The sequence below is a fragment of the Ursus americanus genome, chromosome 32 (genome assembly GCF_024610735.1).
Source record: "Ursus americanus isolate L20-20 chromosome 32, mUrsAme1.1.p, whole genome shotgun sequence".
Lineage (NCBI taxonomy): Eukaryota > Metazoa > Chordata > Mammalia > Carnivora > Ursidae > Ursus > Ursus americanus.
The window spans coordinates 14735467-14760516 of NC_142158.1; the positions used below are offsets into that span (position 1 = coordinate 14735467).

The 25050-nt window shown below is 45.3% G+C and overlaps 2 protein-coding genes across 2 annotated transcripts in view; both read left to right on the plus strand.

Annotated features, from left to right (window-relative positions):
* LOC123801609 (N-acetyllactosaminide beta-1,6-N-acetylglucosaminyl-transferase) overlaps positions 1 to 25050 on the plus strand; it is a 79689-nt gene that overhangs the window by 9839 nt on the left and 44800 nt on the right. The gene's annotated exons all lie outside the window — the stretch shown is intronic.
* LOC148107320 (N-acetyllactosaminide beta-1,6-N-acetylglucosaminyl-transferase-like) lies at positions 15088 to 19258 on the plus strand. Its single transcript, XM_087857892.1, has one exon. The coding sequence runs from the start codon at positions 18242 to 18244 to the stop codon at positions 19256 to 19258; it is 1017 nt and encodes a 338-aa protein (XP_087714018.1). The 5' UTR covers positions 15088 to 18241.

Sequence of the window (25050 nt, forward strand, 5' to 3'; positions counted from 1 at the left end):
ATGTCACTTCCTCAGAGAAGACTGCTCCTTTCCTCTCCCACAGAAGCAGGCACCCTCACCATCCACTTCACTCCTAGTTGGATTATGACTCCTCCATGCATCTTAACTTACTGTGTGGATCCTGGTCTTCCACCCACCACATGCACCCCAAATATGAGAATGTGAACTGAATGACTGGCGCCAGGACTGAGACACTTGCCTAGCCTCACCCTTCTGTGGGGTTCCCATATAGCGTTGAATGAGGACCAAGTGAGTGAGAGAGAGGAGACCTATGGTGTTTGTACAGTATTTTCTGCAAATGAGGAAAATGCCTCTTAAGCTTTGCAGAAAGTTTATTTTCTTTTCAACTCTGGTTCAGCTTTGAAGCAGTCCACAGGGCAGGACCTGTCCCCCCACTTCCCACCTACTTCCCCAAAGGAAACGCCTAAGCTGCATCCATTCAGAAATGCTCTTGGAAGTGCCGTCAGCCTGTGGGAGTTATTAGTCATCTGAGTGCTGAGGTCAGCATAAATTACCCTTGATGCATTTTGAAAATCGAAGTTGTACATTTTGGTTCGGGTCTAGAAAAGTGACATCAACAATTAAGGGAATTTGCCAGAGTCATGTTGGCCTTGAGAGGCTTTGTTTTAAAATATCCAGGGGGTGCCTGGGTGTTTGAGTCAGTTAAGCGTCCAACTCTTCATCTCGGTGCAGCTCTTGATCTCAGGGTTGTGAGTTCAAGCCCCACATTGGGCCCTAGGCTGGGCATGGAGTCTACAAACAAATAAACAAATAAATAAAATCCAGAAAACACAGGTAAGTGGTTTATTTGACTACCACTTGAATTCCGTGTATAATTGCTAGGCCCCAAACAGACCTCTTGGCCTTTCTGCCAGTTTCCCCCCTGGAGCCCTTCTTTGTCTAGAGAAATCCTAACTATCTTGGAGGGCCCAGCTGAATCGTACTGTCTGCTGTGAAACCTTTGACAAGCCATAGCCCCAGGCAGAGTCCCCCGTGCCCTCTGTGCCCTGGTTAGGTGTTTTTACCTGACTTTATAGCCCTTATCTTCTCATTAGGTTTTTGTCACTTAAGCCTCTACAGGACCTGATGGAATGCAGCTCTGGAAAGTCTAGAGAGCTCTACGTCTTTGCCAGCCTCAACCCACACAGAGTTTGGTGTCAGGTTGAATTGGATTCACCTGACGTTGTTAGTATAAAATAAATAGGATGTTGCTTTCATGCCAATCCAGAAGTTTCCTACTGTCTAAGTCACTGACAGCATATAATAACCTGACAGAATTACCAGCTGCTTTTTCAGCCCCACATTTAGGTACTGTGAAGCCTTTCCAGAAGGCGTGAGTCCTTACAATGTCAGGCACTGGACAAGTTACCTCTCCCCCAACTTAACAGCTTCGTTGAGGTACAATTTACATACCACAAAAGTGAGGTACGTGATTCAGGTGTCTTGTTCACACCCCATAAAACACCAAATTCACCCATTTTGAACGTACAATGATTTTTGTATGTTTACAGAGTTGTGCAACCATGACCCCCATCTAATTTAGAATATTTTTTTAAAGATTATTTATTTATTTGACAGAAGGAGAGAGAGAGACAGAGAGACAGAGAGAGAGAGAACACAAGTAGGGGGAGCTGCAGGCAGAGGGAGAAGCAGGCTTCCCGCTGAGCAGGGAGCCCGATTCCGGGCTCGATTCTAGCACCCTGAGATCATGACCTAAGCCAAAGGCAGACACTTAACCAACTGAGCCACCCAGGGGCCCCTAATTTAGAATATTTTTATCACTTCCAAGAGAAATCACCCGTCCTTTATAGCCACTTTTTTCTTTTTTAAGATTTTATTTATTTATTTATTTGACAGAGAGAGAGACAGCCAGCGAGAGAGGGAACACAAGCAGGGGGAGTGGGAGAGGAAGAAACAGGCTCCCATCAGAGCAGGGAGCCAGATGCGGGGCTTGATCCCAGGACCCTGGGATCAGGCCCTGAGCCGAAGGCTGACGCTTAACGACTGAGCTACCCAGGCGCCCCACCACTTTCTATTTCCACCCCCAAACCTTACTTTCCTGTCTGTATGGATATGCCTTTTCTGGACATTATATATAAATCAAATTACATATATATTTTTCATGTTTGGCTTCTTTTGCTCTGTGTGATATTCCTGCAGTTTATTCATGGTGTAGCATGAATCAGCATGCTTTATATGGCTGACCTCTTCCATCAGATGGATATACCACTCTTGTTTATTGATCCACTGATAGACATTTGGGTTATTTCCCCTTTTTGGCCGTTATGAATAGTGCCAACTGTGAACATTCCTGAGCAAGTCTTTGTACAGACACATGTTATCTTTTCTCCTGGGTAGATCCCAAGAGTGAAATTGCTGGTCCATGCGGTAACTCCATATTCAACATTCTGAAGACCTGCCCAGCTGGTTTTCAAAGCAGGTGCAACATTGTAATTCCCACCAGCAGTCTGTGAGGGTTCCAATTACTCCACGTCCTCACCAATGCTTGTTACTTCCTGCTGTTTTATTTATACCATTGTAGTGGCTGTAAAATTATAGCTTGATTTAGATTTGCATTTCTCTAATGAACAGCGATGTCGAACATCTTTTCATGTACTTGCTGGCCTTTGGTCTATCTTCTTCCGAGAAGATGAACTGCCTTTTGGACCTTGTTTCCTTGCATCTCAGTTATATTGCAATCCTATGTTAGAGATGAGGAAACCGAGGTATGGAGAATTTGGGGGTACTTGCCCTAGGACACCCAGTTCATAAGTGGCAGAGTCAAGATGATTAAATTTGGTTTGAAGATGAAGTGGATTGAGAGATGAAATTGTCCAATGCTGAATTAAGAACACACTGCATGGCCCAAAATGTTAAGGTTTCTGCCTCCTGAATTCTCTAAGCAGTTGGCTAAGACTTATTTTAAAAAATTGGCTAAGACTTATTTTAAAAAAATAAATAAAATAGGGCGCCTGGCTGGCTCAGTCGGAGGAGCCCTCGACTCTTGACCTCCGGGTCGCAAGTTCGAGCCCCACGTTGGTTGTAGAGATTGCTTAAGTAAATAAGCTTTAAAGAAAATCTTTTAAAAATAAATAAAGCAGCCCATGTAAACAAGACACAGTTCCTGTGATAGGACCCTTTTTCTCTGGGTTTATGCAAACCACAATTCCTCCTCTTTTTAAAAGATTTTTAAGCAAATGGTTCCAATTCCCTCCTTTCTGATAAAACCCTGTGGGGTGTCTTAGCCTTCATCCTTATCCTCCCTCTTCTTTATAAGGAAGGGTTTGTGCTGGAGTCTTCACTGGTGTTTCTGCAGCTTTTCCTTTTTCTTCCTTCCATTTCTCAAGAGGTGCCCCATGGCTGTGGTCTCCGTTTTGGGGGCTATGCATTGGTCCGTGCTCGCTGCGTTCGGACTCCTGGACCCTGAGGAGGGAGGTCGTTTCAGTGCACCTCAGTTTCCTGCTCCCAGTGCTAATTCTTGGGTTACTGAGCTTGACAAATTCAGGGCAGCCTCTCACAGGGTTTCACAACCAGTTGGGGTTTTTTTTGTTTTTTTTTTTTGTTTTACCTCAGAGGTTTCATAAATGTGTGTCTGTAGTTTTCTCCTTATTAGGACTGAAGCGAGCTTCAAATTCCTATAAATCTCTGCAATCCCAACTAACCGCCTTTGAGCCTTGGTGAAAAATCCTAACAACTTTTACGGAAGGTAATGTCACTCTGGTAGAATTTTCCATTCAAATGCCGAGCTGTGCACAGCTGTTCGTAAGTGCTCTTGCCACCTCCCGGGGCTCAGTCCTGCTCTGTGAGACTCCAGCGTCTCCAGGCTCATGAATCAGGCAAAAGCGAGGCGACGGATGGGGTCTAAGACTCTCCTTGTTTTCTGCTCTGAAGCCATAAAACGGAAGGTTAGGACAGGAGGGGAAATGAAATCAAGGACACGGCAGGACTGGGAAGGAACTGACTTACAATGATAGGTCACTACTGACAAAATGTGGGTCCTGGGAGTGGAGACCTTGACTTGTTCTGAAGGTCATAGGGCCCAGCACAGCCGAATGCAGAGCGCAGTTAGAAACAGCTCAGGCTTTTTCCAAAGTGCGTGGAGTGCTTTTAGCTTGTTCCCAAACTGTCTCCCGTAACAGCAGCCTCTTTCCTTGTTATGCTTCGTGCTCACTGCTGAACTTTCCAGCTGTTCTGTGGCTGTGCCATGCTGGCAGTGGCTGTGCGCAAGGCCCAGGCACTTGGTGTCCCTTGGCCAGACACCTCTGGCTGAGAGACCTTTGTTTTTATATGTATATATGTATATGTGTGTGTATATGTATTTTCAATCCACATCTTTCACAAGTGCAAGACAAATGATTGTTTTTGGTAGATATCACAGGGTAAAAACTGTGGGAAAGTATTCCCTTAATACACCACTCCCACACTAGACCCTAGATTTCAGAATCTCACGGGGGCAACCTTTGCATTTGGTCATGAAATGTAGGGAAGAGCAGAATCCGGTAACAAGGCATGGATCTTTAGTTAGCATCAATGTCCTGTGTTAATTCTGTAAATGGGGATAGTTCCACATTCTAGACGGCCCCAACATTGGCAGTTTTGTTGATGTCAATAATGTACATTTTCTCAAAGAAGAAATTCTCTAGAACAAATGCTTTCTCCAGGAGAAAGCAGAAAGACTTCACATTGATGCTTTATGAACTGAGTCATTTCAGCCTCACAGAAATCCTCTGAGGGAGGGGCGCCTGGGTGGTGCAGGTGGTGGGACAGGTCATGACCTCAGGGTCCTGGCATCGAGTCTCCGAGTCTCCGGGCAGGCTCGGAGCTCAGCAGAGAGTCTGCTTGGGATTCTCTCCGCCCCTTTCCCCACTCACGTGTGCTTTCTCTCTCTCTCTCTCTCTCTCTCTCTCTCAAATAAATAAATACTTAAAAAAAAAAAGGAAATCCTCTGAGGGAGGTAGATATTATTACCTTCAATTTGCAGGTGCAGAAACTGAGACTCCAGAAGGTAAAATGACTTAATTTCTAGGTTTGTGTGACCCCCACTTCATGGTCAGTCTAATCCACCAGGCTGCCCCACAGAAGTTCCCACGGCTTATTTAATGGAATATGACTCTGAAAAACAAAAACAAAAACACAGAGAGAGAGAGAGACAAACCAAAAAACAGACTCGTAACTCTAGAGAGCAAATTGATGCTTCCCAGAGGGGAGGTGGGAGGGTGGGGGGGGGGTGAAATGGGTGAAGGGGATTAAGAGAGCACCTGTTGTGATGAGCGCTGAGTAACCTATGGAATTATTGAATCGCTATATTGTATACCTGAAACTAATACAACACTGAATGTGAACTATACTGGAATTAAAATTTAAAAATTAGGGGCGCCTGGGTGGCACAGCAGTTAAGCGTCTGCCTTCGGCTCAGGGCGTGATCCCTGCGTTCTGGGATCGAGCCCCACATCAGGCTCCTCCGCTATGAGCCTGCTTCTTCCTCTCCCACTCCCCCTGCTTGTGTTCCCTCTCTCACTGGCTGTCTCTATCTCTGTCGAATAAATAAATAAAATCTTTAAAAAAAATTAAAAATTAAAATTAAAAAAGAAGAAAACATGAGTCTAATTACCTAGAGAAAGTTTAAAGATCTCAATGAGTTTTTAAGCTTTTATTTTAAACTCTTTTCAAAATTATCATACTTACAAGAATAGTATAGAGCTCTCCCTTACCCTCCGTTCCATACCCCCAACCCATAACATTTTACCATGTTTGCCTTTGCCTTATCTTATTCTTCCATCTCTCTTTTATAAATTTTTCCTAAACCATTCGTCAATTGCTCCTTGCTGTTTCAAACAGTGTTTCCAAACCACAGAGATACTCTCCTATATGACTAGCACCACCGTCCAGGGACACGTCAGTGCTCTTCAAACCACAGACCCTATTCCGGTCTTACTGGTTGTACTAAAAACACCCTTCATAAACTAGGATCTGAGTAACGATCTCAAGCTGCACTTAGCTGCCATCCCTCTTTGACCCCCCCTTAATTTGGAACCATTTCTCAGCCTGTCTGTGGCCTCCCAGCTCTTGTCATTTTTGAAGAGTGCAGTGTTGATGTTTCCTAGTGATTAGATTCAAGTTATGCCTTTTGGGCAAAGATACCAAAAAAATGAGGCCATGGAAGCATGCAATGTTTATTTCTTCTAGTAGTGGGGATGTTAACTGTTGTCACTGGGGTAGGGTAGCACCGGCCAATTGCTCCACTATAACGTTAACAGTAAGATTTTGTATTTATTACTAAGTCATTAGTAAGTATTTTGTGTGGAGACAGTTTGAGACTATTTAGATATACTGTTCTTCATCAAGTTCACTCCCCGGTTCTACTGTCCACCGATCGTTCTTGCCTGGCTCAATTCTTGCTGCGTGGTTGCCAAATGGTGATTTTTTTTCCTAACTCCCTTCTTCTATGTTTATTAGTTGCCGTTCATCTATAAGGTAGAGCCTTCTCCTCTTCCCATGTTTGTTTTTTTATATCCCTATGGACACGGATTCCCACTTTACTCAATGGGTTACAATCCATTACATTTTTTACTTATTTTGCTGCTGAAGTTGTCTCAGACTCAAGGTGGGTCTTGTTTCCCTTCAACCATTCCCATTATTCTTTGAGCACTTCCTTACTTGTACCCCGCCTGGGTACCCCGTCTTGTAATCAGCCCTTTTCTTCAAGGAACCCTGGTTCTATTTCATGGAGAATGGTATTTAGAAACCAAGGTCTGGGCACTCAAGGGCACTATAAATTCGATGCCTTCTCAGGGCTTAGAGCTAGGAAAAAATATATATGTATATGTGTACACACAATGTCTGTGTATACATATGACACCCATGTGTGCGTTCTCAAACATGCACTCCAAGTCACTCACACATTCACGCACATGCCCAGCTATAGCTTAGCTTTTCAAACAGATATTAAAACCACAAGTGCTCACTGGTATCTCCACTTTCAGCCCAACAACACAGGGTTGATTCCCTCCCCTTCCTTCCCTAGCAGGGAGGGACCCAGCCCCCGGTCACCTCACTGCATTCACTTCCATTCTTGCTTCCACTCTGTGAAACCAGTCCTCCCCCTCACGGTGCTCGGCTGAAATCCTGCTCCCAGGATCCACCTCCCACCAGCCGCCGCTTTGGCTCCTGGGAAGAGAGAAGGAGCTCTGAGTGAATTTCAATACCTTCATAAATGTATTCGTATTGGGAAGCAGGTGAATACATAAATACATAAAATACAAAGTTAGGCTTCAACTCTACCTGATTTCATGACCTTGGGTAATTTGTGGGGCCTCTGTGAGTCTTACTTGCTCATCTGTAAAATGGGGATAACAGCAGTGCTTACTTCACAGGATTGCTATGAGCATTAATGATGTCCTATGTGAAACAGTGACGGAATACTTGGCACCTGACAAGTATTATCTCAATGTTATCTTTTCCTACTGTTGTATCAGTCAGAGCCCCAGCAGGAAACAGACAGCATGCTTAAGTTAGGCTAGTCAAGGGGCGCCTGGGTGGCTCAGTTGCTTGAGCCTCGGACTCCTGGTTTTGGCTCAGGTCATCATGTCAGGGTCATGAGATCAAGCCCGCATTGGGCTCCGGGCTCAGAACAGAGTCTGCTTCTCTCTCCCTCCTCCTCTGCCTCTCCCCCCACCCTCACGCGCGCACATGCTTTCTCGCTCTCTCTCAAATAAATAAATAATAAATTAGGCTAATCAAGAAAGACTTACGGAAGAGACTCTGTGGGCAGAGTGGAGGGAAACTGTAAAGGGCATGGTAATACCCAGGGCCAGTAATAGTGGAACTATTATTACCATTTCTAGACCTGAAAGAAGGAGTGGTTGGAAAAGGTGTTGTGGACAGGCCCCTTTGAGAAGAACTTCAGACAAAGGAGGCAGCTGTCCTGCTGTGACTGACAAGAGAGGAGCTGGGGAGCAAACACCTTGAGCCCTCTCTCGTGCCCTCACTGGCAAACCCAGCCGGAGCCAGAGCTGCTTGATGCATTCCCTATAAGCCAGCCCTCCTGCAGGGTGGAGAACAGAGGGAGGGATCTAAAAGGGCCAAATGGGGGGGGTGCCTGGCTAGCTCAGTGGGTAGAGCATGTGACTCTTGATCTCAGGGCCGTGAGTTCAAGCCCCATATTGGGTATGGAGATTACTTAAAAATAAAATCTTTATTTATTTATTTTTAAATTATTATTATTATTTTTTAAGTAGGCTCCATGCCCAGTATGGAGCCCAATGCAGAGCCTGAACTCACGAACCCGAGATCAAGACCTGAGCTGAGGTCAAGAGTCAGACACCCAATTGACTGAGCCGCCCAGGCACCCCCAAAATAAAATCTTTAAAAAAATAAATAAAAGGGCCAAATGGAAGCTATTCAACTCCATTTTTCAAGTTTGGGGGTGGGGGTATGTTTCAGTCGAACTGATAACTGATTCTGATGGAATTCTTGCAATAGTGTATCAAACCCCTGTCAGATATATCAGTCATGTGGATGGTCTCAGACCTAGTCTTCCGGAAGAAGGAAAACTTAAAAAAAAAAAAAAAAGAAACTTAGCAGAAATCACCAAGACAGCAGGTATCTGAGGATTGGGAAGGGCTAGGAATCCAGGGAGCATGAGGCAAGATCTGAGCGCCTGGAGTCCCCAGGTCAGATCAGAACAGAGGAAGGAGTACTTTGGGTGTGGGGAACTGTTCTCTGCAGAAAGAAAAGAGAGAGGGATGGTGCATGGGGCCCCTATTGCTTCAGATTGTTACCAAGCATCTGGTAATTAGTGCAAGGGCCAGACCTCGGAACCCAGTTCAGCCTGGGCCAGGAATTCCCTAGATCCTGCCTTCTGCTTGTGACCAGTCAGAACATGCAGAAATGTGGTCACCGGAAGAGGGGAGGGAGGGATGGAGTTTGGAAATGAATCATAATATGAACCCCAAGGAAAAGATTTGTCCAGATGGTTTTTCTGAGCTATAGAAAAAAGAAGTTGAAAAGAAAGGAAATTTCATAGTGTTTCTGTCTTAAGTGCTTTCTCAACACTGCTGGCTGATTCAACTTGAAACAGAAAAAAGAAGTGTTGGAGGAAAGGAATGCCTGTGTCTCACTGGAAGTGAACCCAGCCCCCCTTCCTTCTCATGATCTCTCCATGAAGTCCATCTGGGTACTGATGCCATTCCTGGGCCTGCCTGATGGCGCACAGGATGGCACAGTGACTCCCATTCCAGTCCCAGGTCACCCCTCCCCGCCGAGTGACCCTGGGCTGGGAGGTCCCTGAGTCTCAGTTCCTCATTGGGCAGGTAGGGGTGATAGCCCCAGATGCCAGCTTTTGGCTTCGTCGTTCACACATTCTGCTTGTCCGTGTCTCCTCCATTCTCCTTGGCTCCTCAAGACAAGTGCCGTAAGTGCTGGCACTCAGCTCTGTGTTGAGGAGTGCAAAGGGCTTTTGAATTTTTGACCTCTTGTTCTGTTTTCTCTTCCCTCCTTTTCTTCTGGACGTTGCTCACGGGCAGGAAGGAGAGGTGGCCGGTTGGGTTGTGGCCCAGGGTGGCTGGTGTCAGGAACCAGAGTGGAGACACCCTTAGTGGTCCATCTGCTTGAGGAAGAAGTGAGTGGGCTCTGGTATGTGTCTGCAGAGTATTTGATCAGTCTGGATAATAAGCCATAAATACTTCGTATTCTAGAACTCCTGATCCCCACTCACCTAGAGGACTCACCTGGTAGAGTTTTTCTGGGAGAAGGACCATGACTCATTTCATTCATTCATTCATTCATTTTTGGTGAAGAATTGTATAACATGGGAAGGTACACAGATCAGGAGTGTTTCACCCACTGAACACACCCAAGTAACAACCGTCAAGCCGTGGAACGTGACCTGCCTCCCTGTCATTACCCTGATGTCTAACACCATAGATTACTTTTCCCTGTTTTTGTCCTTTATATACATGGAAATAAACAGCGTGTACTCTTTTCTGTCTGGCTTTTTTTGCTCAATGTTATATCTGTGAGATTCACTTTTTGTGTTGCAAGCAGTTATATTTTTCATTCTCATCGCTGTGTAGAGAGAAGGAGGTGCATGAGGTGAGGAGGGATGGTTTTGCCCCCCAGGGCTCTTTGGAGGTATCTGAAAATACTCTTGGGTGTCACAACTTGTGGTTGAGGGCACTTAGTGGGTCAAGGCCAGCGATGGTGCTAACATCCTGCGATGCACAGGACAGCCCCCGCAACAGCAGGCATATTCAACCCAAAATGCCAGTAGTGCCAAGGTTGAGAAACCCTGATGGGCATTTGGGTCTGTTGTGAATACAGCTGCAGTGAATACGGATTTGTATGTCCTTTGATAAACATGGATGCATTTCTGTTGAGTAAATCCCCAGGTCAGAGGACCTGCCTGTGCTCAACTTTTTATTTATTTATTTTTTAAGATTTTATTTATTTATTTGAGAGACACAGAGAGAGGGTGCATGAGAGCAGGGAGAGGAGCAGAGAGAGAGGGACCAGCAGACTCTAGGCTAAGCATGGAGCCCAACATGGGGCTTGATCTCATGACCCTCAGATCATGACCTGAGCCGAAATCAAGAGTCTGACGCTTAACTGACTGTTGTTTTTTAATCTTTCTCCTACACCCTTCCTCTAATTCAATTTATGGCACATTAGAGACCCAAAGCATCGGTATCTGTCAGTCAATAATCCTGTTCCATATTTTGCAGGAGATTGGGATCATGCACAGCTCTGCTTGCTGTATACAGTAAATCAGAAAAGGCATTTGGGGCAGCAGGACCCTTGCAACTAGGGCTTCTCTCTCTCTCTCTCTTTTTTAGACAGTGGGGTAGGGACAGAGAAGGAGAGAGAATTTTATGCAGTCTCCCTGCTGAGCATGGAGCCTGAGGCAGGGCCTGATCTCATGACCCTGAGATCATGACCTGAGCTGAAATCAAGAGTCAGCCACTTAACTGACTGAGCCACCCAGGGGTCCCTCATTTAAAAAGCAGCATACAGTACCTTTCTGTATGTCCATTTTCTTCCATTCTTTCTGGGGGTGCTGATAAACTTTCCATAGTACATTTTACACAAGGGATCTGATTATCCACCATTTGAGCTCATGCTTAAGTATTTTCAAATTGTGCAATATTATTTTTCCCAAAACTTCAGTTTTTTTTTATGATAAATTACATAGTCACAGGAAAATAGATCCAGTAGAGTCTTTGAGGAAAAACAAAACCAAAGAATTTTGGTCTTTGATCCATTGGTTCTTAAATAGTTAGTCCCAAGAGCTTGTTAAAAACACACTGTTGGGGCACCTGGGTGACCCAATTGGTTAAGCGTCCAACTCTTGGTTTCAGCTCAGGTTGTGATCTCAGGGTTGTGAGATCAAGGCCCTCGTCAGGCTCCACACTCAGTGCAGGTCTGCTTGAGTTTCTTTCTCCTCCCTCTCTCCTTCCCCACCCCTCTCAAATAAATAAATCAATCTCAAAAAAGAAAAGAAAAGAAAAGAAAAGAAAAGAAAAGAAAAGAAAAGAAAAGAAAAGAAAAGAAAAGAAAAGAATGCTGATTATTAAGTTCCACCTGGAACTTACTGACCACTTGGGGTGTGGGCCCTGCAACCTATATTTTCACAACCCTATCCAGGGGTTGGGATGCTTCACAGAAGTTTGCATGACTTGATCTGGACAATCTTTATCCCCAAGCCAAAGACACACCTAGTTTGGCTGAATACTTTTAGAAACAAATGTTTTGGTTCTTCCAGGGTTAAGCAATTCACTTCCACATGTAAATTTAGTGGCAGGTTTCCTCTTGGAATGTTAATTTGCTGTGACTTATTTGGGGTAATTTCGTTTTCATTTTCTAAGCCTCCCAATTTCAGGCTCTACCTATTTCCAACTGGTACATGTACGCTACCAGAACGTTGCTGCCTATCTGCGCATGCTTGGACATTTGCCTATTTGAATATTCATATGCTAGCTTTGGCACGTATTTGCATAGCATCCTTTAACATCCAGGAAGTGTTTCCATGATACCTTTGCTCCATCAAAATCAGATGCAGATCACTTCAGCTCACACCACCGTGACACGGTGTAGCATATCCGTCCTCTGGACCTGCTCTCTAGGTTTTGAAAGTCTGCATATTAAACTTCTTCCCGCCTCTGAAATGAGAGTTTGAAATAATGCTTTGGGTTCTGTGATCTAGGCAACAACTTCTTCTGTTGCTAATTAGATGGATAGTATAGAAAGCAAAATGATTGGGTCTCAGGAGAAGGTGGATTTTCCCCGGAGAACCCTATCAGAGGACTCCTCAGTTACGGGAGTTGTTGTTTTAGTTGAAGATGTGTTTTGGAAATGTCTTCTTTCTTCTCTTTAATATCATGATCATCATTATGAAAAAGAAAACCAAAAACCTCCACTTAAAAACTACCTGGCCACCTGAACAGAATTACGCAGTTGGCTGTCCAAAGTGGTTTGGATTGTCACCATACTCTACTTCCTGTGAATTACCCTTAGTTCCAGGGAAACAGATATTTCCCTACATGTTATAATTAAGAATAAATCCCTGAGTCATTTGACCTACTTCAATAACAAAGGAAACCACACAAAAATGACCTTCCAAAGGACAACCTTCAGCGAGCCCAAGAAATGATAACATCTCACCTCATTCACCCCAACTTTTCTGCCATGGGACTTATACTCTCAATGTTACTTGGATACACTCCATCAGACCCTGTCCTTGTGGGGCCCTTTCTGCTGTTATTTAACATTTTAAATGTTGTATGCCTGCGCAAGCCTGTGTCCCCTCCATTTCTTTCCCAACTGAAGGACAGCAGTTAATTGAGAATGGAAAAACAAGTCCCAGAGCAATTATGAAACCATAATGAAGCTTGCAAAAGTCCATGCAATTAAACAAAGAAAAGGTATGTGAGGAAGTGCAAGAGAGTTCAGGGCCAATGTGGTACATTCATAGTTAGGTCTCTGCAGGTGTATGCTGAAACAGAAGAGCAAAAAAAGGAATACTGGAGCAGTAAAATCACAAACCATGGAGGCCTCTCCTAGCCTATGCTGTTCTAATATACAAATTAGAACAATGGGCATATATAGGTTTTAACACTGCTTTTCCCATCGCTGAAAACTGTATTTTCACATGCCCAGATGATTCTGCACCCATTCTACAAACATTGAACCTAGTGTGTACCAAATGGCCCACCTTCCAGAACACAAGGGAAGGCTGTTTGAGCTGCTGGACCATGGCAGAAACAGGGGGGAAAAGTCCCCACTCTCCTGCAGCTCACCTTCTAACCATGACTGGTACCCTGAGGTCATGGTTCACTGATGGGAAGGTTTTTATCTGCTGTTACACCAGAGAAATTACAGATTCACAACTCTGCCTGGGGAAATTTCTCCGCATGGGCTTTCTTGTTCTTCTGTTCTTGCTTGCTCTTGTAATCTCTCCAGTTGGAATGCCTTCTCCATGTTCTGAGGGTCAGAATCCTCCCACTGGAAGTCCTTTCTCACTGTCCCACCTCCAAGGGAGCTTTCTCCCCTCTGAGCTCCCATCACATTTACTGGAGAGCCTCTTGTCTGGAACTGATCCACAGTCTTCTGTGTTTTGCTGGTCGTGTATTTTCAGCTGTATGTATTTTGAAGCCTAGTGAAGATGTAATTTCCTACAGGACAGGGGCCAGTCCTCACACTTCCTGGATTCCGTTACTGCTGCTTAGCGGATTCACCATACACACACTGAATTATAGCTCATTTTAGCTAAAAGGGACTATAGAGAACATCCTTTTGAAAGATGAAGCAAGTAGGGCCTAAGACCACATACTTGGTTAAAGTTAGAAAAGCAACTAGGATCCAGGTATCCTGTTAGTAATATTGTGAGGGTTAATGGGCAACCCTTATTTTTTATTTATTCATTTGACAGTTGGAGAGAGAAAGAGAGAGTGAGTGAGAGCATGAGCAGAGGGGAGGGTCAGAGAGAGAGGATCAGAGGGAGGGGGAGAAGCAGGCTTCCCCTGAGCAGGGAGCCAGACATGGGGCTGGATCCCAGGACCCTGGGATCATGACTTGAGCCAAAGGCCAGCGCTCAACTGAATGAGCCATCCAGGCGACCCTGGGCAACCCTTCGTGACACACAAGTGAAAACGCATCTTGCATGGTTTCCCACAGAAACTTGATTGAAAGTTGTGGGTTTTTTAATATCATTTAATCTATCCAGTCGATCAATCTGGTCAGACTCTTAATCATAGGAAACAAACTGAGGGTTGCTGGAAGGGAAGGGGGTGGAGGGATGGGGTAACTGGGTGATGGACATTAAGGAGGGTATGTGTTTGTAATGAGCACTGTGTGTTCTATAAGACTGATGAATCCCAGGCCTGTACCTCTGAAACCAATAATACAGTAGATGTTAATTAATTGAAAAAAAAAAAAAGAAAAAGAAATCAATCTGGTCAGAGTTTTCGTTTGTCAAAATAAAAGTTGCTCTGTTCCCAATTCCAGTGAAGAGTGCATTTACCTATGGGTATCTGCAGCCATGGGGGATGTGGACTCCTTTCATTCATTCACTCATTCATTCAACACATACAAACAGGTAAATAGTATAAATACTCTAAGATACATATTTCTACATTACAAGGTTGAGCGAATGGAAAAGTAAGTCTAGACCTCCCACTAATTCCCAGCCCATGAATTCCTCAGTGACCCTGGGACTTTAAATCCTTCCTCTATTTGTATTTTTTTATTTAAGAAACAACTCAAAAGGTGCAGTGTCTGATGTTCTGTGACTATTTACACAACTAAAGCCTCATTAAAGCCTCAGGGTTGTTTCTAGGAAACATCGTTAATGAACACATAAATAATGAATTTATTTATTATTATTATTATCAGTGAGTGCAGTATGCATGTATGGGCTGATGAATACTTCCTCACTGTGATTTATTTTGCCTTTGCTCCTCCCTCCGCGGGGAGCGCTTCTCCACCTAAAAATGTCCTCGATGATGCTCCTTTGCAACAAGATGGAGGCCCAGCTTTTCTCGCAAGGTCTTTTACGACAGTCCGACAGTCCGACAGTCCGACAGTCCGGTGAGCCACGATCTCTGTTGTGCCGCCCTCTTCCACGCGGTCCTCTCTGGGTCCTCTGCCACCTTGCCCCTCCCCACGGAAAGCCTAATGGTGCCGAGGTGTCAGAGGATATTCTTCTGTCCCCTTGACGATTTCTTTATCTCATAGGGATTCTGGGTCTTCCATCATTTCCAAGAAAGGATACTCTCTTCATTTTGGGGCTGTGTTCCAGATAGCTCCAGAGCTGGAAGCATTCTTTACAATTGTGCAAAAAATAAAAACTGGGTGGAATGAAGAGCAAGTGTTTAAGGTGGCCCCGGGGGAGGGTATACACGTCTCGCCAGATTAATTGGCTAGTTGGGGAGTAATGGCTTCCAAAGTGAGCGTCAAAGCTCAGTTGCTAGGCCTACAGGTGCCAGCCTGGTCCTTGCCTGCAGTCAAAGGCATAGAGGGAAGAAAGGCTGAGCTGTTCAGTCTCAGTAGCAGAAAAACACATGGTGTCTGTTCTGGGTGAACAGGTCTGATGGCCTATTAGGAAAGAAAGGTAACAATTAATGGCCTTTCTCTGTTTCGACTTGCGGTTTCTTCAAAAGTTCTCCTGTGGGTTATTTTTATTTTTATTTTTTTAAATACCAGAACCTGGGGGTGGGAAAAGTTGGCCCAAGGACAGCCAAAAGGGCAGAGAGGGAAAACAGCTATATTTTCAACATACAAACAGTGCCATTTGAAGTAATAGATTGAATACAGAAACATTAGCATAACTCCTAATTTGGCTGGTGTGTATTTCTTAATATAACGGCATTATAACGTCTGTCCCCAAGCCTGTGTAGATCCGAACCCCTGTGTTAATGGCCGAAACAATAACGTAAACAGCCTCTGTTGGCCTAATTAACTTATGCATCTGCACCCTGAACACTTTGTCAGGCTGCAAATATATTAACATTCATTCTAAGCCCAAAGGCTTTGCCAAACTAGATACTGAAATTACTCTCTGTTGTTTTGAAATAAAATACACAATAACCTAATACTTAAAGGCTCTATTTGGAAAAAGAGAAGCTTGGGATTGACTTTTCCTTTATCATGCACTTGGCTGTCATTTTCTTTGCTTTATTTTGTGGAAGACACTAAGAATTAGATTTATCTGTTTTACCCACATAACGGCTACATTTTTTTTTCTACTTTGCCTAAAAATCTGAAGGTGGGTTTTACATGGAGTTTATTTGTGACAGGTCTTAAAGAATGAGGAGGATTTAGTGAAGGGGAGAGGAAAATAAGGTACAAGTTGGAAGAATGAAAAATAGGAACAATGGAAACTAGCAGAAAGAAAAGCTACAGAGGGGCACCTGACTGGCTTGGTCATTGGAGCATGTGACTCTTGATCTCGGGGGTTGTGAGTTCGAGCCCCGTGTTGGGCCTAGAGTTTACTTTAAAACAAACAATACAGTATGCTCAGAAAGTCTATCACTTGGAGTACGGTGGCTTGAATGGTGGGGCCTCACACTGGTTTTTCTATCCGTGCCAAAGTAAGGAATCAGCATATTGTCCTCTTTATTCCATGAATAGCAGGGTAGAGACTTTTCAAAAAGAGAAAGCACATTGAAGGACATGATTTCTTCATGGGGTGGGTGGGGGCTCGGTCTGCACTGTGAGTTAAGGCCATAAGGTAGAGGGTCTGAGGTATTATATTCAGAGAGTGAGGAAAAATGGGGGAAAGAGTTGGCCGGCATTTTAGAAGTCATCGTAAATAAAATACATTCATCTGTATTTTAAAAAAACAGCTGGTAGGGGCACCTGGGTGGCACAGCGGTTAAGCATCTGCCTTCGGCTCAGGGCGTGATCCTGGCGTTATGGGATCGAGCCCCACATCAGGCTCCTCTACTATGAGCCTGCTTCTTCCTCTCCCACTCCCCCTGCTTGTGTTCCCTCTCTCGCTGGCTGTCTCTATCTCTGTCGAATAAATAAAAAAAATCTTTAAAAAAATAAAAAATTTTAAAAAAATTAAAAAAAATTAAAAAACAGCTGGTAGAAAAGTGAAGAGTTGAAAAACGGGAAACTTCTAAGTCAAACAGCTCGATACTCTTTAGCCAAAACACCACGGTTTACAGGTGGGGGGAAACAGGGTTCATTTCCTAGGTGGTCAATAAGCCTGACTGGGCAGGTATAAAGTACTTCTCTGAGTATTAGATGATAATCTCTGGGTGTTAAAAACCTAAGTGCCTCCCAGGCCCCCTAATCTGAACATCACTTGTGGCCAGGATTCCAGTTCTTTCCAGGGAAACTGTAAAGCCTTAAGTAAATCAGGGGATGGGACTTGGGACTTGCTCGTGTGACCCCAACATTCTGTGACAAGCACCGCGGTGGATTCCATAAGGGGAGGAGTGGGGCTGGCAGCTGATCTCAAAGTCACAGCACCGGGAGCCTGTGTTGTCAGGCCCTCTAGAACTGGGAGTCCTGTAATCTCTTGTTTTCCAAAACGGTAGGGCGGGGCCCAAAAGCATTACAAAGGAGCCAGGATAGATGCTGTTGCTCTTTTCTTTTAGAGCTTGCCTCTTCAGTCACTTTTGTCATTAGAGCATGTTTTTCATGAGCATTTGAGCACGGAGGCCGCATTGCTTCCCGTGGATTGTCCTGGAAGAGCCGAGGGGCCAGGTGATGGCCGTGAGCAGCCAGAGGGGACCGCGCCACAGCCCGCGGATGACTGGCAGGAAACGGCACGCCTGCCCGAACACATTATTTCAACTTTGGCTCTCCCGGCTCTAATTCCCTGAATGGCAATCACAAGGGGGTGGGAGGGAGAAACACACGGGAACTGAAAGCAAAGACGTCTGAGAAGCTCAATCTGAGGCGGGGGAAGGGAGTTGCTAGAGTTTGGGGGCCACAGCGAGCCGATGCGGGCAGGGAGGCAGAGGGAGGGAAAGGCTGGGCTTCGGGGACCTGCTGCTGGGCTTTCGACAAAGGCGGTTTGAGAAGCAGAGAACGAGGAGGGACCGGTTGATAATACGAGCACGGGGACCGAGCCAGCGGCTGGACTCCCAGCACAAAACGGAACCAATGCCCAGCGTCTCCTTCAGGCTAGGGATTACCGGAGTATGCACCAAACTAAGAACTCGGAGGAAAAAGTAAGTTTGGGGAAGGACTTGCAGATTTTGCCCATCTTTGAACTCCTGCTCCTCTGTGAGGCATGCCTTCCACGCGTTACCTCTTTATAGTTTCTGTCTCTTGCGTGATCATTTTTATTGTGTTCTACGTGTTCAGTTTTGGGGCAGAGCAAAGCTTCCAGTGGCTGAATAACTCGGACACGCTGCTGCTGACTCAAGTGTGCACATCCTTTATCAGGGGCAAAACGCCTTTCCTGTGGAGAAACAAACTGAGGGTGCACGAGAAGGCTTCTTGCAAGGATTACCTGACCCAGAGCCACTACATCACGGCCCCGTTATCTAAAGAAGAAGCTGAATTTCCTTTGGCATATATCATGGTCATCCATCACAATTTCGATACCTTTACAAGGCTCTTTAGGGCAATTTACATGCCCCAGAATGTCTACTGTGTTCACGTGGATGAGAAGGCGACCGTTGAATTTAAAGATGCAGTGGAGCAATTACTGAGCTGCTTCCCAAATGCTTTTCTGGCTTCCAAGATGGAACCAGTTGTCTATGGGGGGATCTCCAGGCTCCAGGCGGACCTGAACTGCCTCAAGGACCTGGCGGCCTCCAAGGTGCCGTGGAAGTACGCCATCAACACGTGTGGGCAAGACTTCCCCCTGAAAACCAACAGGGAGATAGTTCAGTATCTGAAAGGATTTAAAGGGAAAAACATTACCCCGGGGGTGCTGCCCCCAGCTCATGCCATTGGACGGACGAAATACGTCCACCGGGAGCACCTGGGCAAAGAGCTTTCCTACGTGATCAGAACCACAGTGCTCAAACCACCCCCTCCCCACAACCTCACCATTTACTTTGGCTCTGCCTATGTTGCTCTATCAAGAGAGTTCACCGACTTTGTCCTGCACGATCCACGGGCTGTTGACTTGCTCCAGTGGTCCAAGGACACTTTCAGCCCTGATGAACATTTCTGGGTGACGCTCAATAGGATCCCAGGTATGTGCGGTTCCATGTTTCACGTGACGGCAACGTGCTGTACTTGGAAGGGCTTTTCAAGAGTCTGCTCCTTTTTAGTGGATGTAGAAGAGGACAAGTGAAATCCGTAGTTCTCCCTCTAATCCTGTCCAGATGCAGAATCCTGGTCTAGCACGGCCAAGTAATACCTTTCAGTGGTATTGCTTTTCAACGTATCATGTTCTTTTGCGTTCATCTTATTAAACCTTTACCACAATAGATATTACTGTTTGCAGTCCACAGCGGTGTTCTTGCTTTCCCCCAAATTTGTCTGACTCGCTCTTACCCGGGGCCTTTGCCTCAGCCCTTCTCCTTCTTACCCTCAGACCTGCACAGGCTCCTTGTCAGCCAGATGTCTATAGCTCACAGAGGCTGAGCTGACCACCCCACCCTGTTCTTCTTTCAAAGGAATTTGGAATAATCTTTCTTTTTTTTAAATTTGGAACAATCATATTTACTTATTTGCACGGGTTTGTTCTTGGCGTCCTTTGTGTCATAAGCTCCATGATGTTGGGGTCATTTTCTACCTTGTTAATGGCTGAATCCTCAGTGCTTAGAACACACAGTTAATGGTTGATAAATTCGATAAATGATTGCATGATGGAATGAATGAATGAATGAATGAATGACCAAGCATAAGGCTTTACACCATAGTTGCCTCCCTAAGCCCCAGTGAGCTGAGAAATATTTGGACTCATGCATGTACTATATCACATGTGTAGAGTTGTGTGTGTGTGTGTGCGCGTGTTTCAACATTGTACTTCAGATCGATAATGAGATTCTAGGAGCAGACCTTTACTAATGGACCAGATCAATTATTTTTAAAACTACATAAACCGTGATAGGATTTCTTCTGACGGAAATCGCATGCTTTGGACTCAATGAAAAATACAAAATGGATCTCTGATGAACTCAACAGCATTATTATAGCAAGAGAAAAGCAATCATTGTTCTGGTTTTGGGGGGCTGCCAACTTGGAAACACTGGTAGGTGCTCTCAGGCTGCAGGGCAGGGCCTGCTGGGCGATAAACATGCCAGCATTCTCTGGAAAATACCGTGTTTGGTCTCTGAATCCCAGGGTGACTGGCCTGGTGAATAGGGTTTGCTCTTGTACTGTACGCTCAGGCTTTCCTGACCTCCCTCTCTGTCTGGCCCTTCTCTTGTCTGCTATTCCATCGTTGGCGTATAATTTGGGAGCATTAGGTGTGTGGAAGCTGATTTTCATATTTTAATATGGAGTTCCTTTCTATTCTCACTATTACCTTTTGATTTATAAAAAGTTGGTACTAGCTATGTGGTTCCTTACACATGGTTTGAGATTAAGGCATTTTGTTAACTTAACAAAAGCCAGAATGGCCACTTTTTAGAAGAAGAAAACTGTGGATTTGGATCTGGGCTGGTGTTAAATGTCTGTGGTTACTGTGACAGGTGGGTGGTCAGTCTTTTCAATGTCAAATCAATAGCAGAAAACCAAGGGGGAAAAAAATCTTTCACCACCTCCCTTCTTTATTCCCCCCTTAGTCCCCTTCTCCTTGCCAGCCGTAGCCAAATAGACAAGGTGGGAGACCAAAACTGATTTGTAGATAACCCCAGGAGAGGAAACCATTTTTGCTATAGGTTGTGGTGTGGTACGCTCGCTAGCTTCTGCCCTCTTGGCATAACCGTATCACTCCACGTAAATCACATAACCTCTTGGAACCTCAAATCTCCCCAACCACCAAATGAGCGCCCAGGTAAGAAGACCCCTTTTGTCTCTGCTTATGCCTTTCATTGCAGAAGGCACAATGCCCAGAACCATATAAACCCCCAGCACAGCGCTATCAGGAATTTGTAGGAAGGTAGAAGTGCTGGTGAGTCTGGATTCTCTGTTGCCTATTAGCCTTGGCGAATGCATTCCATTTCCTTCTGTGGTGAGAGCTCCACCAAGAGCGTCCTCTAGGGAGGAAGGGAAGTGCAGCCCAGATCAGTGATTCCTCAGGTCTGATTCTGCAAGGGATGTTTTTCAGGATAACAGGACATCTCCCGTGGTTTTGCCTCCTTCCTTTCTTAGACCCTGGTTGGCATCCTGGTTCAGGGAGAAAGCAGAAGGATATCCGGCTTGTAGGTGGGGCCTTCCCAAATTGCAAGTTATTTTTAAAAAAACCAAATCATCAAACGGTCTAGCCCATGTTGGATGTCTCCATCTTCAAAGACAATGTAAAATCGAATCACACACTCAAGGAAATCAGGGTTTTAAGCTTGAGTATTCCTTGTGACCTAAGATGGAGTGTATGAATCTGGCTTTTTGTTACCAGACAACTTTGAACGACATCAGCTCTTCTGTTTTCAGTGTCATGTGGAAAGAGGAAAAGTCCTTCAGCAAGTACAGTGTCAACATCTTCTTTGCAAACCGTGCAAGTACAGATAGTGTCGTTGCCTTCCTACCTCAAAAGTTCCTTCCTCTCTTCCACTATCATCCTAAATTAAGGTGCCTGTGTTAGAAAGGCCGTGCCAGGGAGCCTCAGGTTCCCCGAATCACCCAGCAAAGTAATAGGACCACGAAAATGACTAGAAAGTGACTAGTTCCCTCTAATTAGATGACATCAGAAAACCGAGTGAAAACAGTTTAAAGTTGGTGAGATTCAATGGAAAGTCTATTCACAGAAGTGGCCTCAAATCACATAGCTTCATGTGGCTTTTTTTTTTCCTTCCATGTTCTCTTTCTATTGAGAAAATGATTTCTCTCTTGGTTTTCAACCGTTCCGCTTTTTCCATTCTGCATTAGAATTAGAAATGGTATTGAAACAGGCCAGAAAGAGTCCCTTGGGGAAAGAGGCCCCAGTCTCGCATCCTTCTTCAGGGGAGGCCAGGCAAAGAGGCTATCTTTCTACTCTGTGTGGCTTCTGTACAGACAACTGTCTAGACCTCTCCCTTCTGGCCATATTCCCAGAGGAAACCCTCCAGGAGTGCAAATTTCAACACTTCTCTGAGGGGCGCTGCAGAACACCGGGTTCTGCTGGCAGTAGTCCAAAGACCATGTTTTCGAGCTTTTCTGGTTATTCCTACAGCGCTGTCTTTGGCCTGCCTGCCCCATGGTGGAGAGCCAGAGGCCATTTAGATTTTTGCTTTAAATCTTGTGAAATTGATTCGTATCTGCGGAAACAGCTGTTGGGCTTGTTTTTTGCAAGTCCATTCCTGTGGCCTAATTGTCTTCTGGTCCCTCTTCAGGACCGGCTCATCTTCAATGGGAAGTCAAAGCTGTTACTTTTTTTTCCCCAGCTACTTTTTTTTTTTTTTTAATTTTACCCCCCTCACTGGTAAGTTTGTTCTTTTGAATTTTTGCTCATGCATTACTCTGACCTTTCTCATGCCATGAGGTTTTTCTTCCATAAAAGTGTTTTCATTTGCCTCTCTTCCTTTTTCCATTTTGTATCTATTTTTTTTCCAGAGCCCCTTCTTCAAATAAATTATCTCAACCTCAGAAGTGACTGCATCATCACATTTCCGCATTTTTTAAATCTAAAAATAGCATGTTTCCTACTTCGATTTATTTTGCTTCTTTAACTTCGCGTTTTATTTATATGTGCGCATTCTTTGGGAGTGTGTTCTGACTCCTTCCGTGGCAAGAAACACAACTCAGAGTGGCTGAAATAGACACCAGAGCCCACTGGGTCACAGAAGTGAGATGCTCGAAGGGCTCCAAAAAAAGCTGGATCTAGAAGAAACAATATATTCAGGACTCTTTCTTGCCAGGTGTTCTCTCCAGGGGGTGAAAAATGGTCCCCGTTCGCCCAGAGCTAAAGGGAGGTAGGTATGGGACTCCCAGTGCTACCATCAGGAAAGTTCCGGCAAACTGGGACGAGCTGGTGACCCTCTCTCTCTGTGTCGGCCCCATTCAGGCAGGTTCTCCCACATGGTGTCAGAGATGGCCAGAAGTATCTCCGGGTACTTGGTTCTGACAGCTGGCACTCTAGGGGACAAGAAAATCCTTTCCCTGAGAGTTCCAGCAACAGTGTAGCGGAGTCCGCAGATTGATCCTGCTTGGTCCAAATCCCTATCCCTAACCAAACTGCGGGTGGGGGAGGGAGCGGCAGGGGTGAAGAATGTTGACCAGCCTTTCGTGGATCACTTTCCCAAGGGTCAGGCTACAGTGGAAGATGCTTCCTTCGTGTGTGCGGGTCAGACTACCGCACACTCCCCACAGCAAAATGGTTCTTTGTCCTGAGGGCAGAGTGTTAAGGACCAGATATCTCCACCTGGTATTAGAAGGGCAAGATTTAGCTGAGATATTAAACTTTATATCTTGAGCAATTGTAATTTGGAGACTACTAATTAAGTTACTTCTGTGGAAGTGGCATGATTTCAATAAGCATATCCCTTCTGACTCATAAAAGTGTATTTTTTAGGATTGTATTTAAGTTAGCTCTATACCATATAAGTGCTATGAAAACACAGGCTGATCCAGAAAGGGACCTGCTTTAAATGGGGTGGGACTGGGAAGCCTTCTTGGGGAGAGGAGCGCATGTGCTGCTCCTCGTAATGTGAACGAGCCAGCCATGCCCTTGAGAGGAAGGTGCCAGGCAGAGGGGCCGGGGCTTGCCAAGGTCCCAGGGAGCAGGCGCTCTGGATGTTCAGGAGACAGAAAAGCAGCCACGTGAGTGACGGTGAGGGCTGGCGCTGGCATGAGGTGAGCCAGGCCCTCGTGAGACGGCCACGGGGATGACATGACCTGGCAACACCACCTTGCTAGGCTTCCTGGCAGAAAAAGCGAGACGGTGAGTACAGGTTCTTGGCAGAGCACTGGATACAGACTAAACAGTCAATACACGGAAACTGGCTCTCTGCCTCCTCCCCCCCTCCCCCCCCCCCCCGGCCTCTGGCGCTGTCATCAGTGTCCCCTCCTCTCTCTCCTGCAGCCGTCTCGCTCCTTTCTAACCACGGCTGACCCGTGAACGACACGGGTTGGAACCGTGTAGGTTCACTGATGCGTGGACTTTTTACAGTCCAGTGCTGTAAACGTATTTTCTCTTCCTTATGATTTTCTTAATGACATGTTCTTTTGTCCAGGTGGCTTGATTGTTGGGATAGAGTATATGATACATATCGGATGCAAAATATGGGTTGACTGGTTGTCATGGTTAAGGAAGGCTTCCAGTCAACAGTAGGCTCTAAGTGGTTAAGTTTTGGGGGAGTCGAACGTTGTATGCGGATTTTCTCCTGCACCAGGGGTGGGCACCCCTAACCCCTGCATTGTTCAAGGGTCAACTGTATTTTCCCTGATTCCATTCTCAGTCTGCTTTAACCCATTCTCCATAGTGGCAGGATGACCTTTATAAAAGTTGATCATGCGATCATCTCTCTCCCTGATGACCTTCAATGGATCCTCATCACCTCCAACATAACACCCCAGCCCTTCACTGGGCACAGGGCACTCTTAGCCTTTCTAGCACCTTCTCTTCCTATGCACCCCATCCCATGCTGTACTCCAGCTCTACGAGATGGCTTGTGAGTTCCAAATGTGCCACTCGCGCCCTGTATGCCTTGACTCATGCCAGACCCCCTGACAGAATGCTCTGGACTTTTCCTTCCCCTCCCTCATTTGACTGACATATGCTTCTCTCTTAAGATTCAGCTTACAGTCAGTCTCTAAAAAGACTTCTAATTCTCACTCCCATGGACTCGCTCCTCCTGTATCACACTATTAATGGTCCTGGAAGGCTGTTTGTGTTCCCAGAGCCTTCTAGACTGAGCTTCAAAGGTAAAACCTACTGATTTTTGTTTTCTTTATACCTGGTGCAACTCCTGCTCCATGAACAGTGCTCAGCACAGTGGAGTCTCAACTTACATTCATTCAACTTGCACAAACGCAGCTGTATTCACACATACACGCACATGA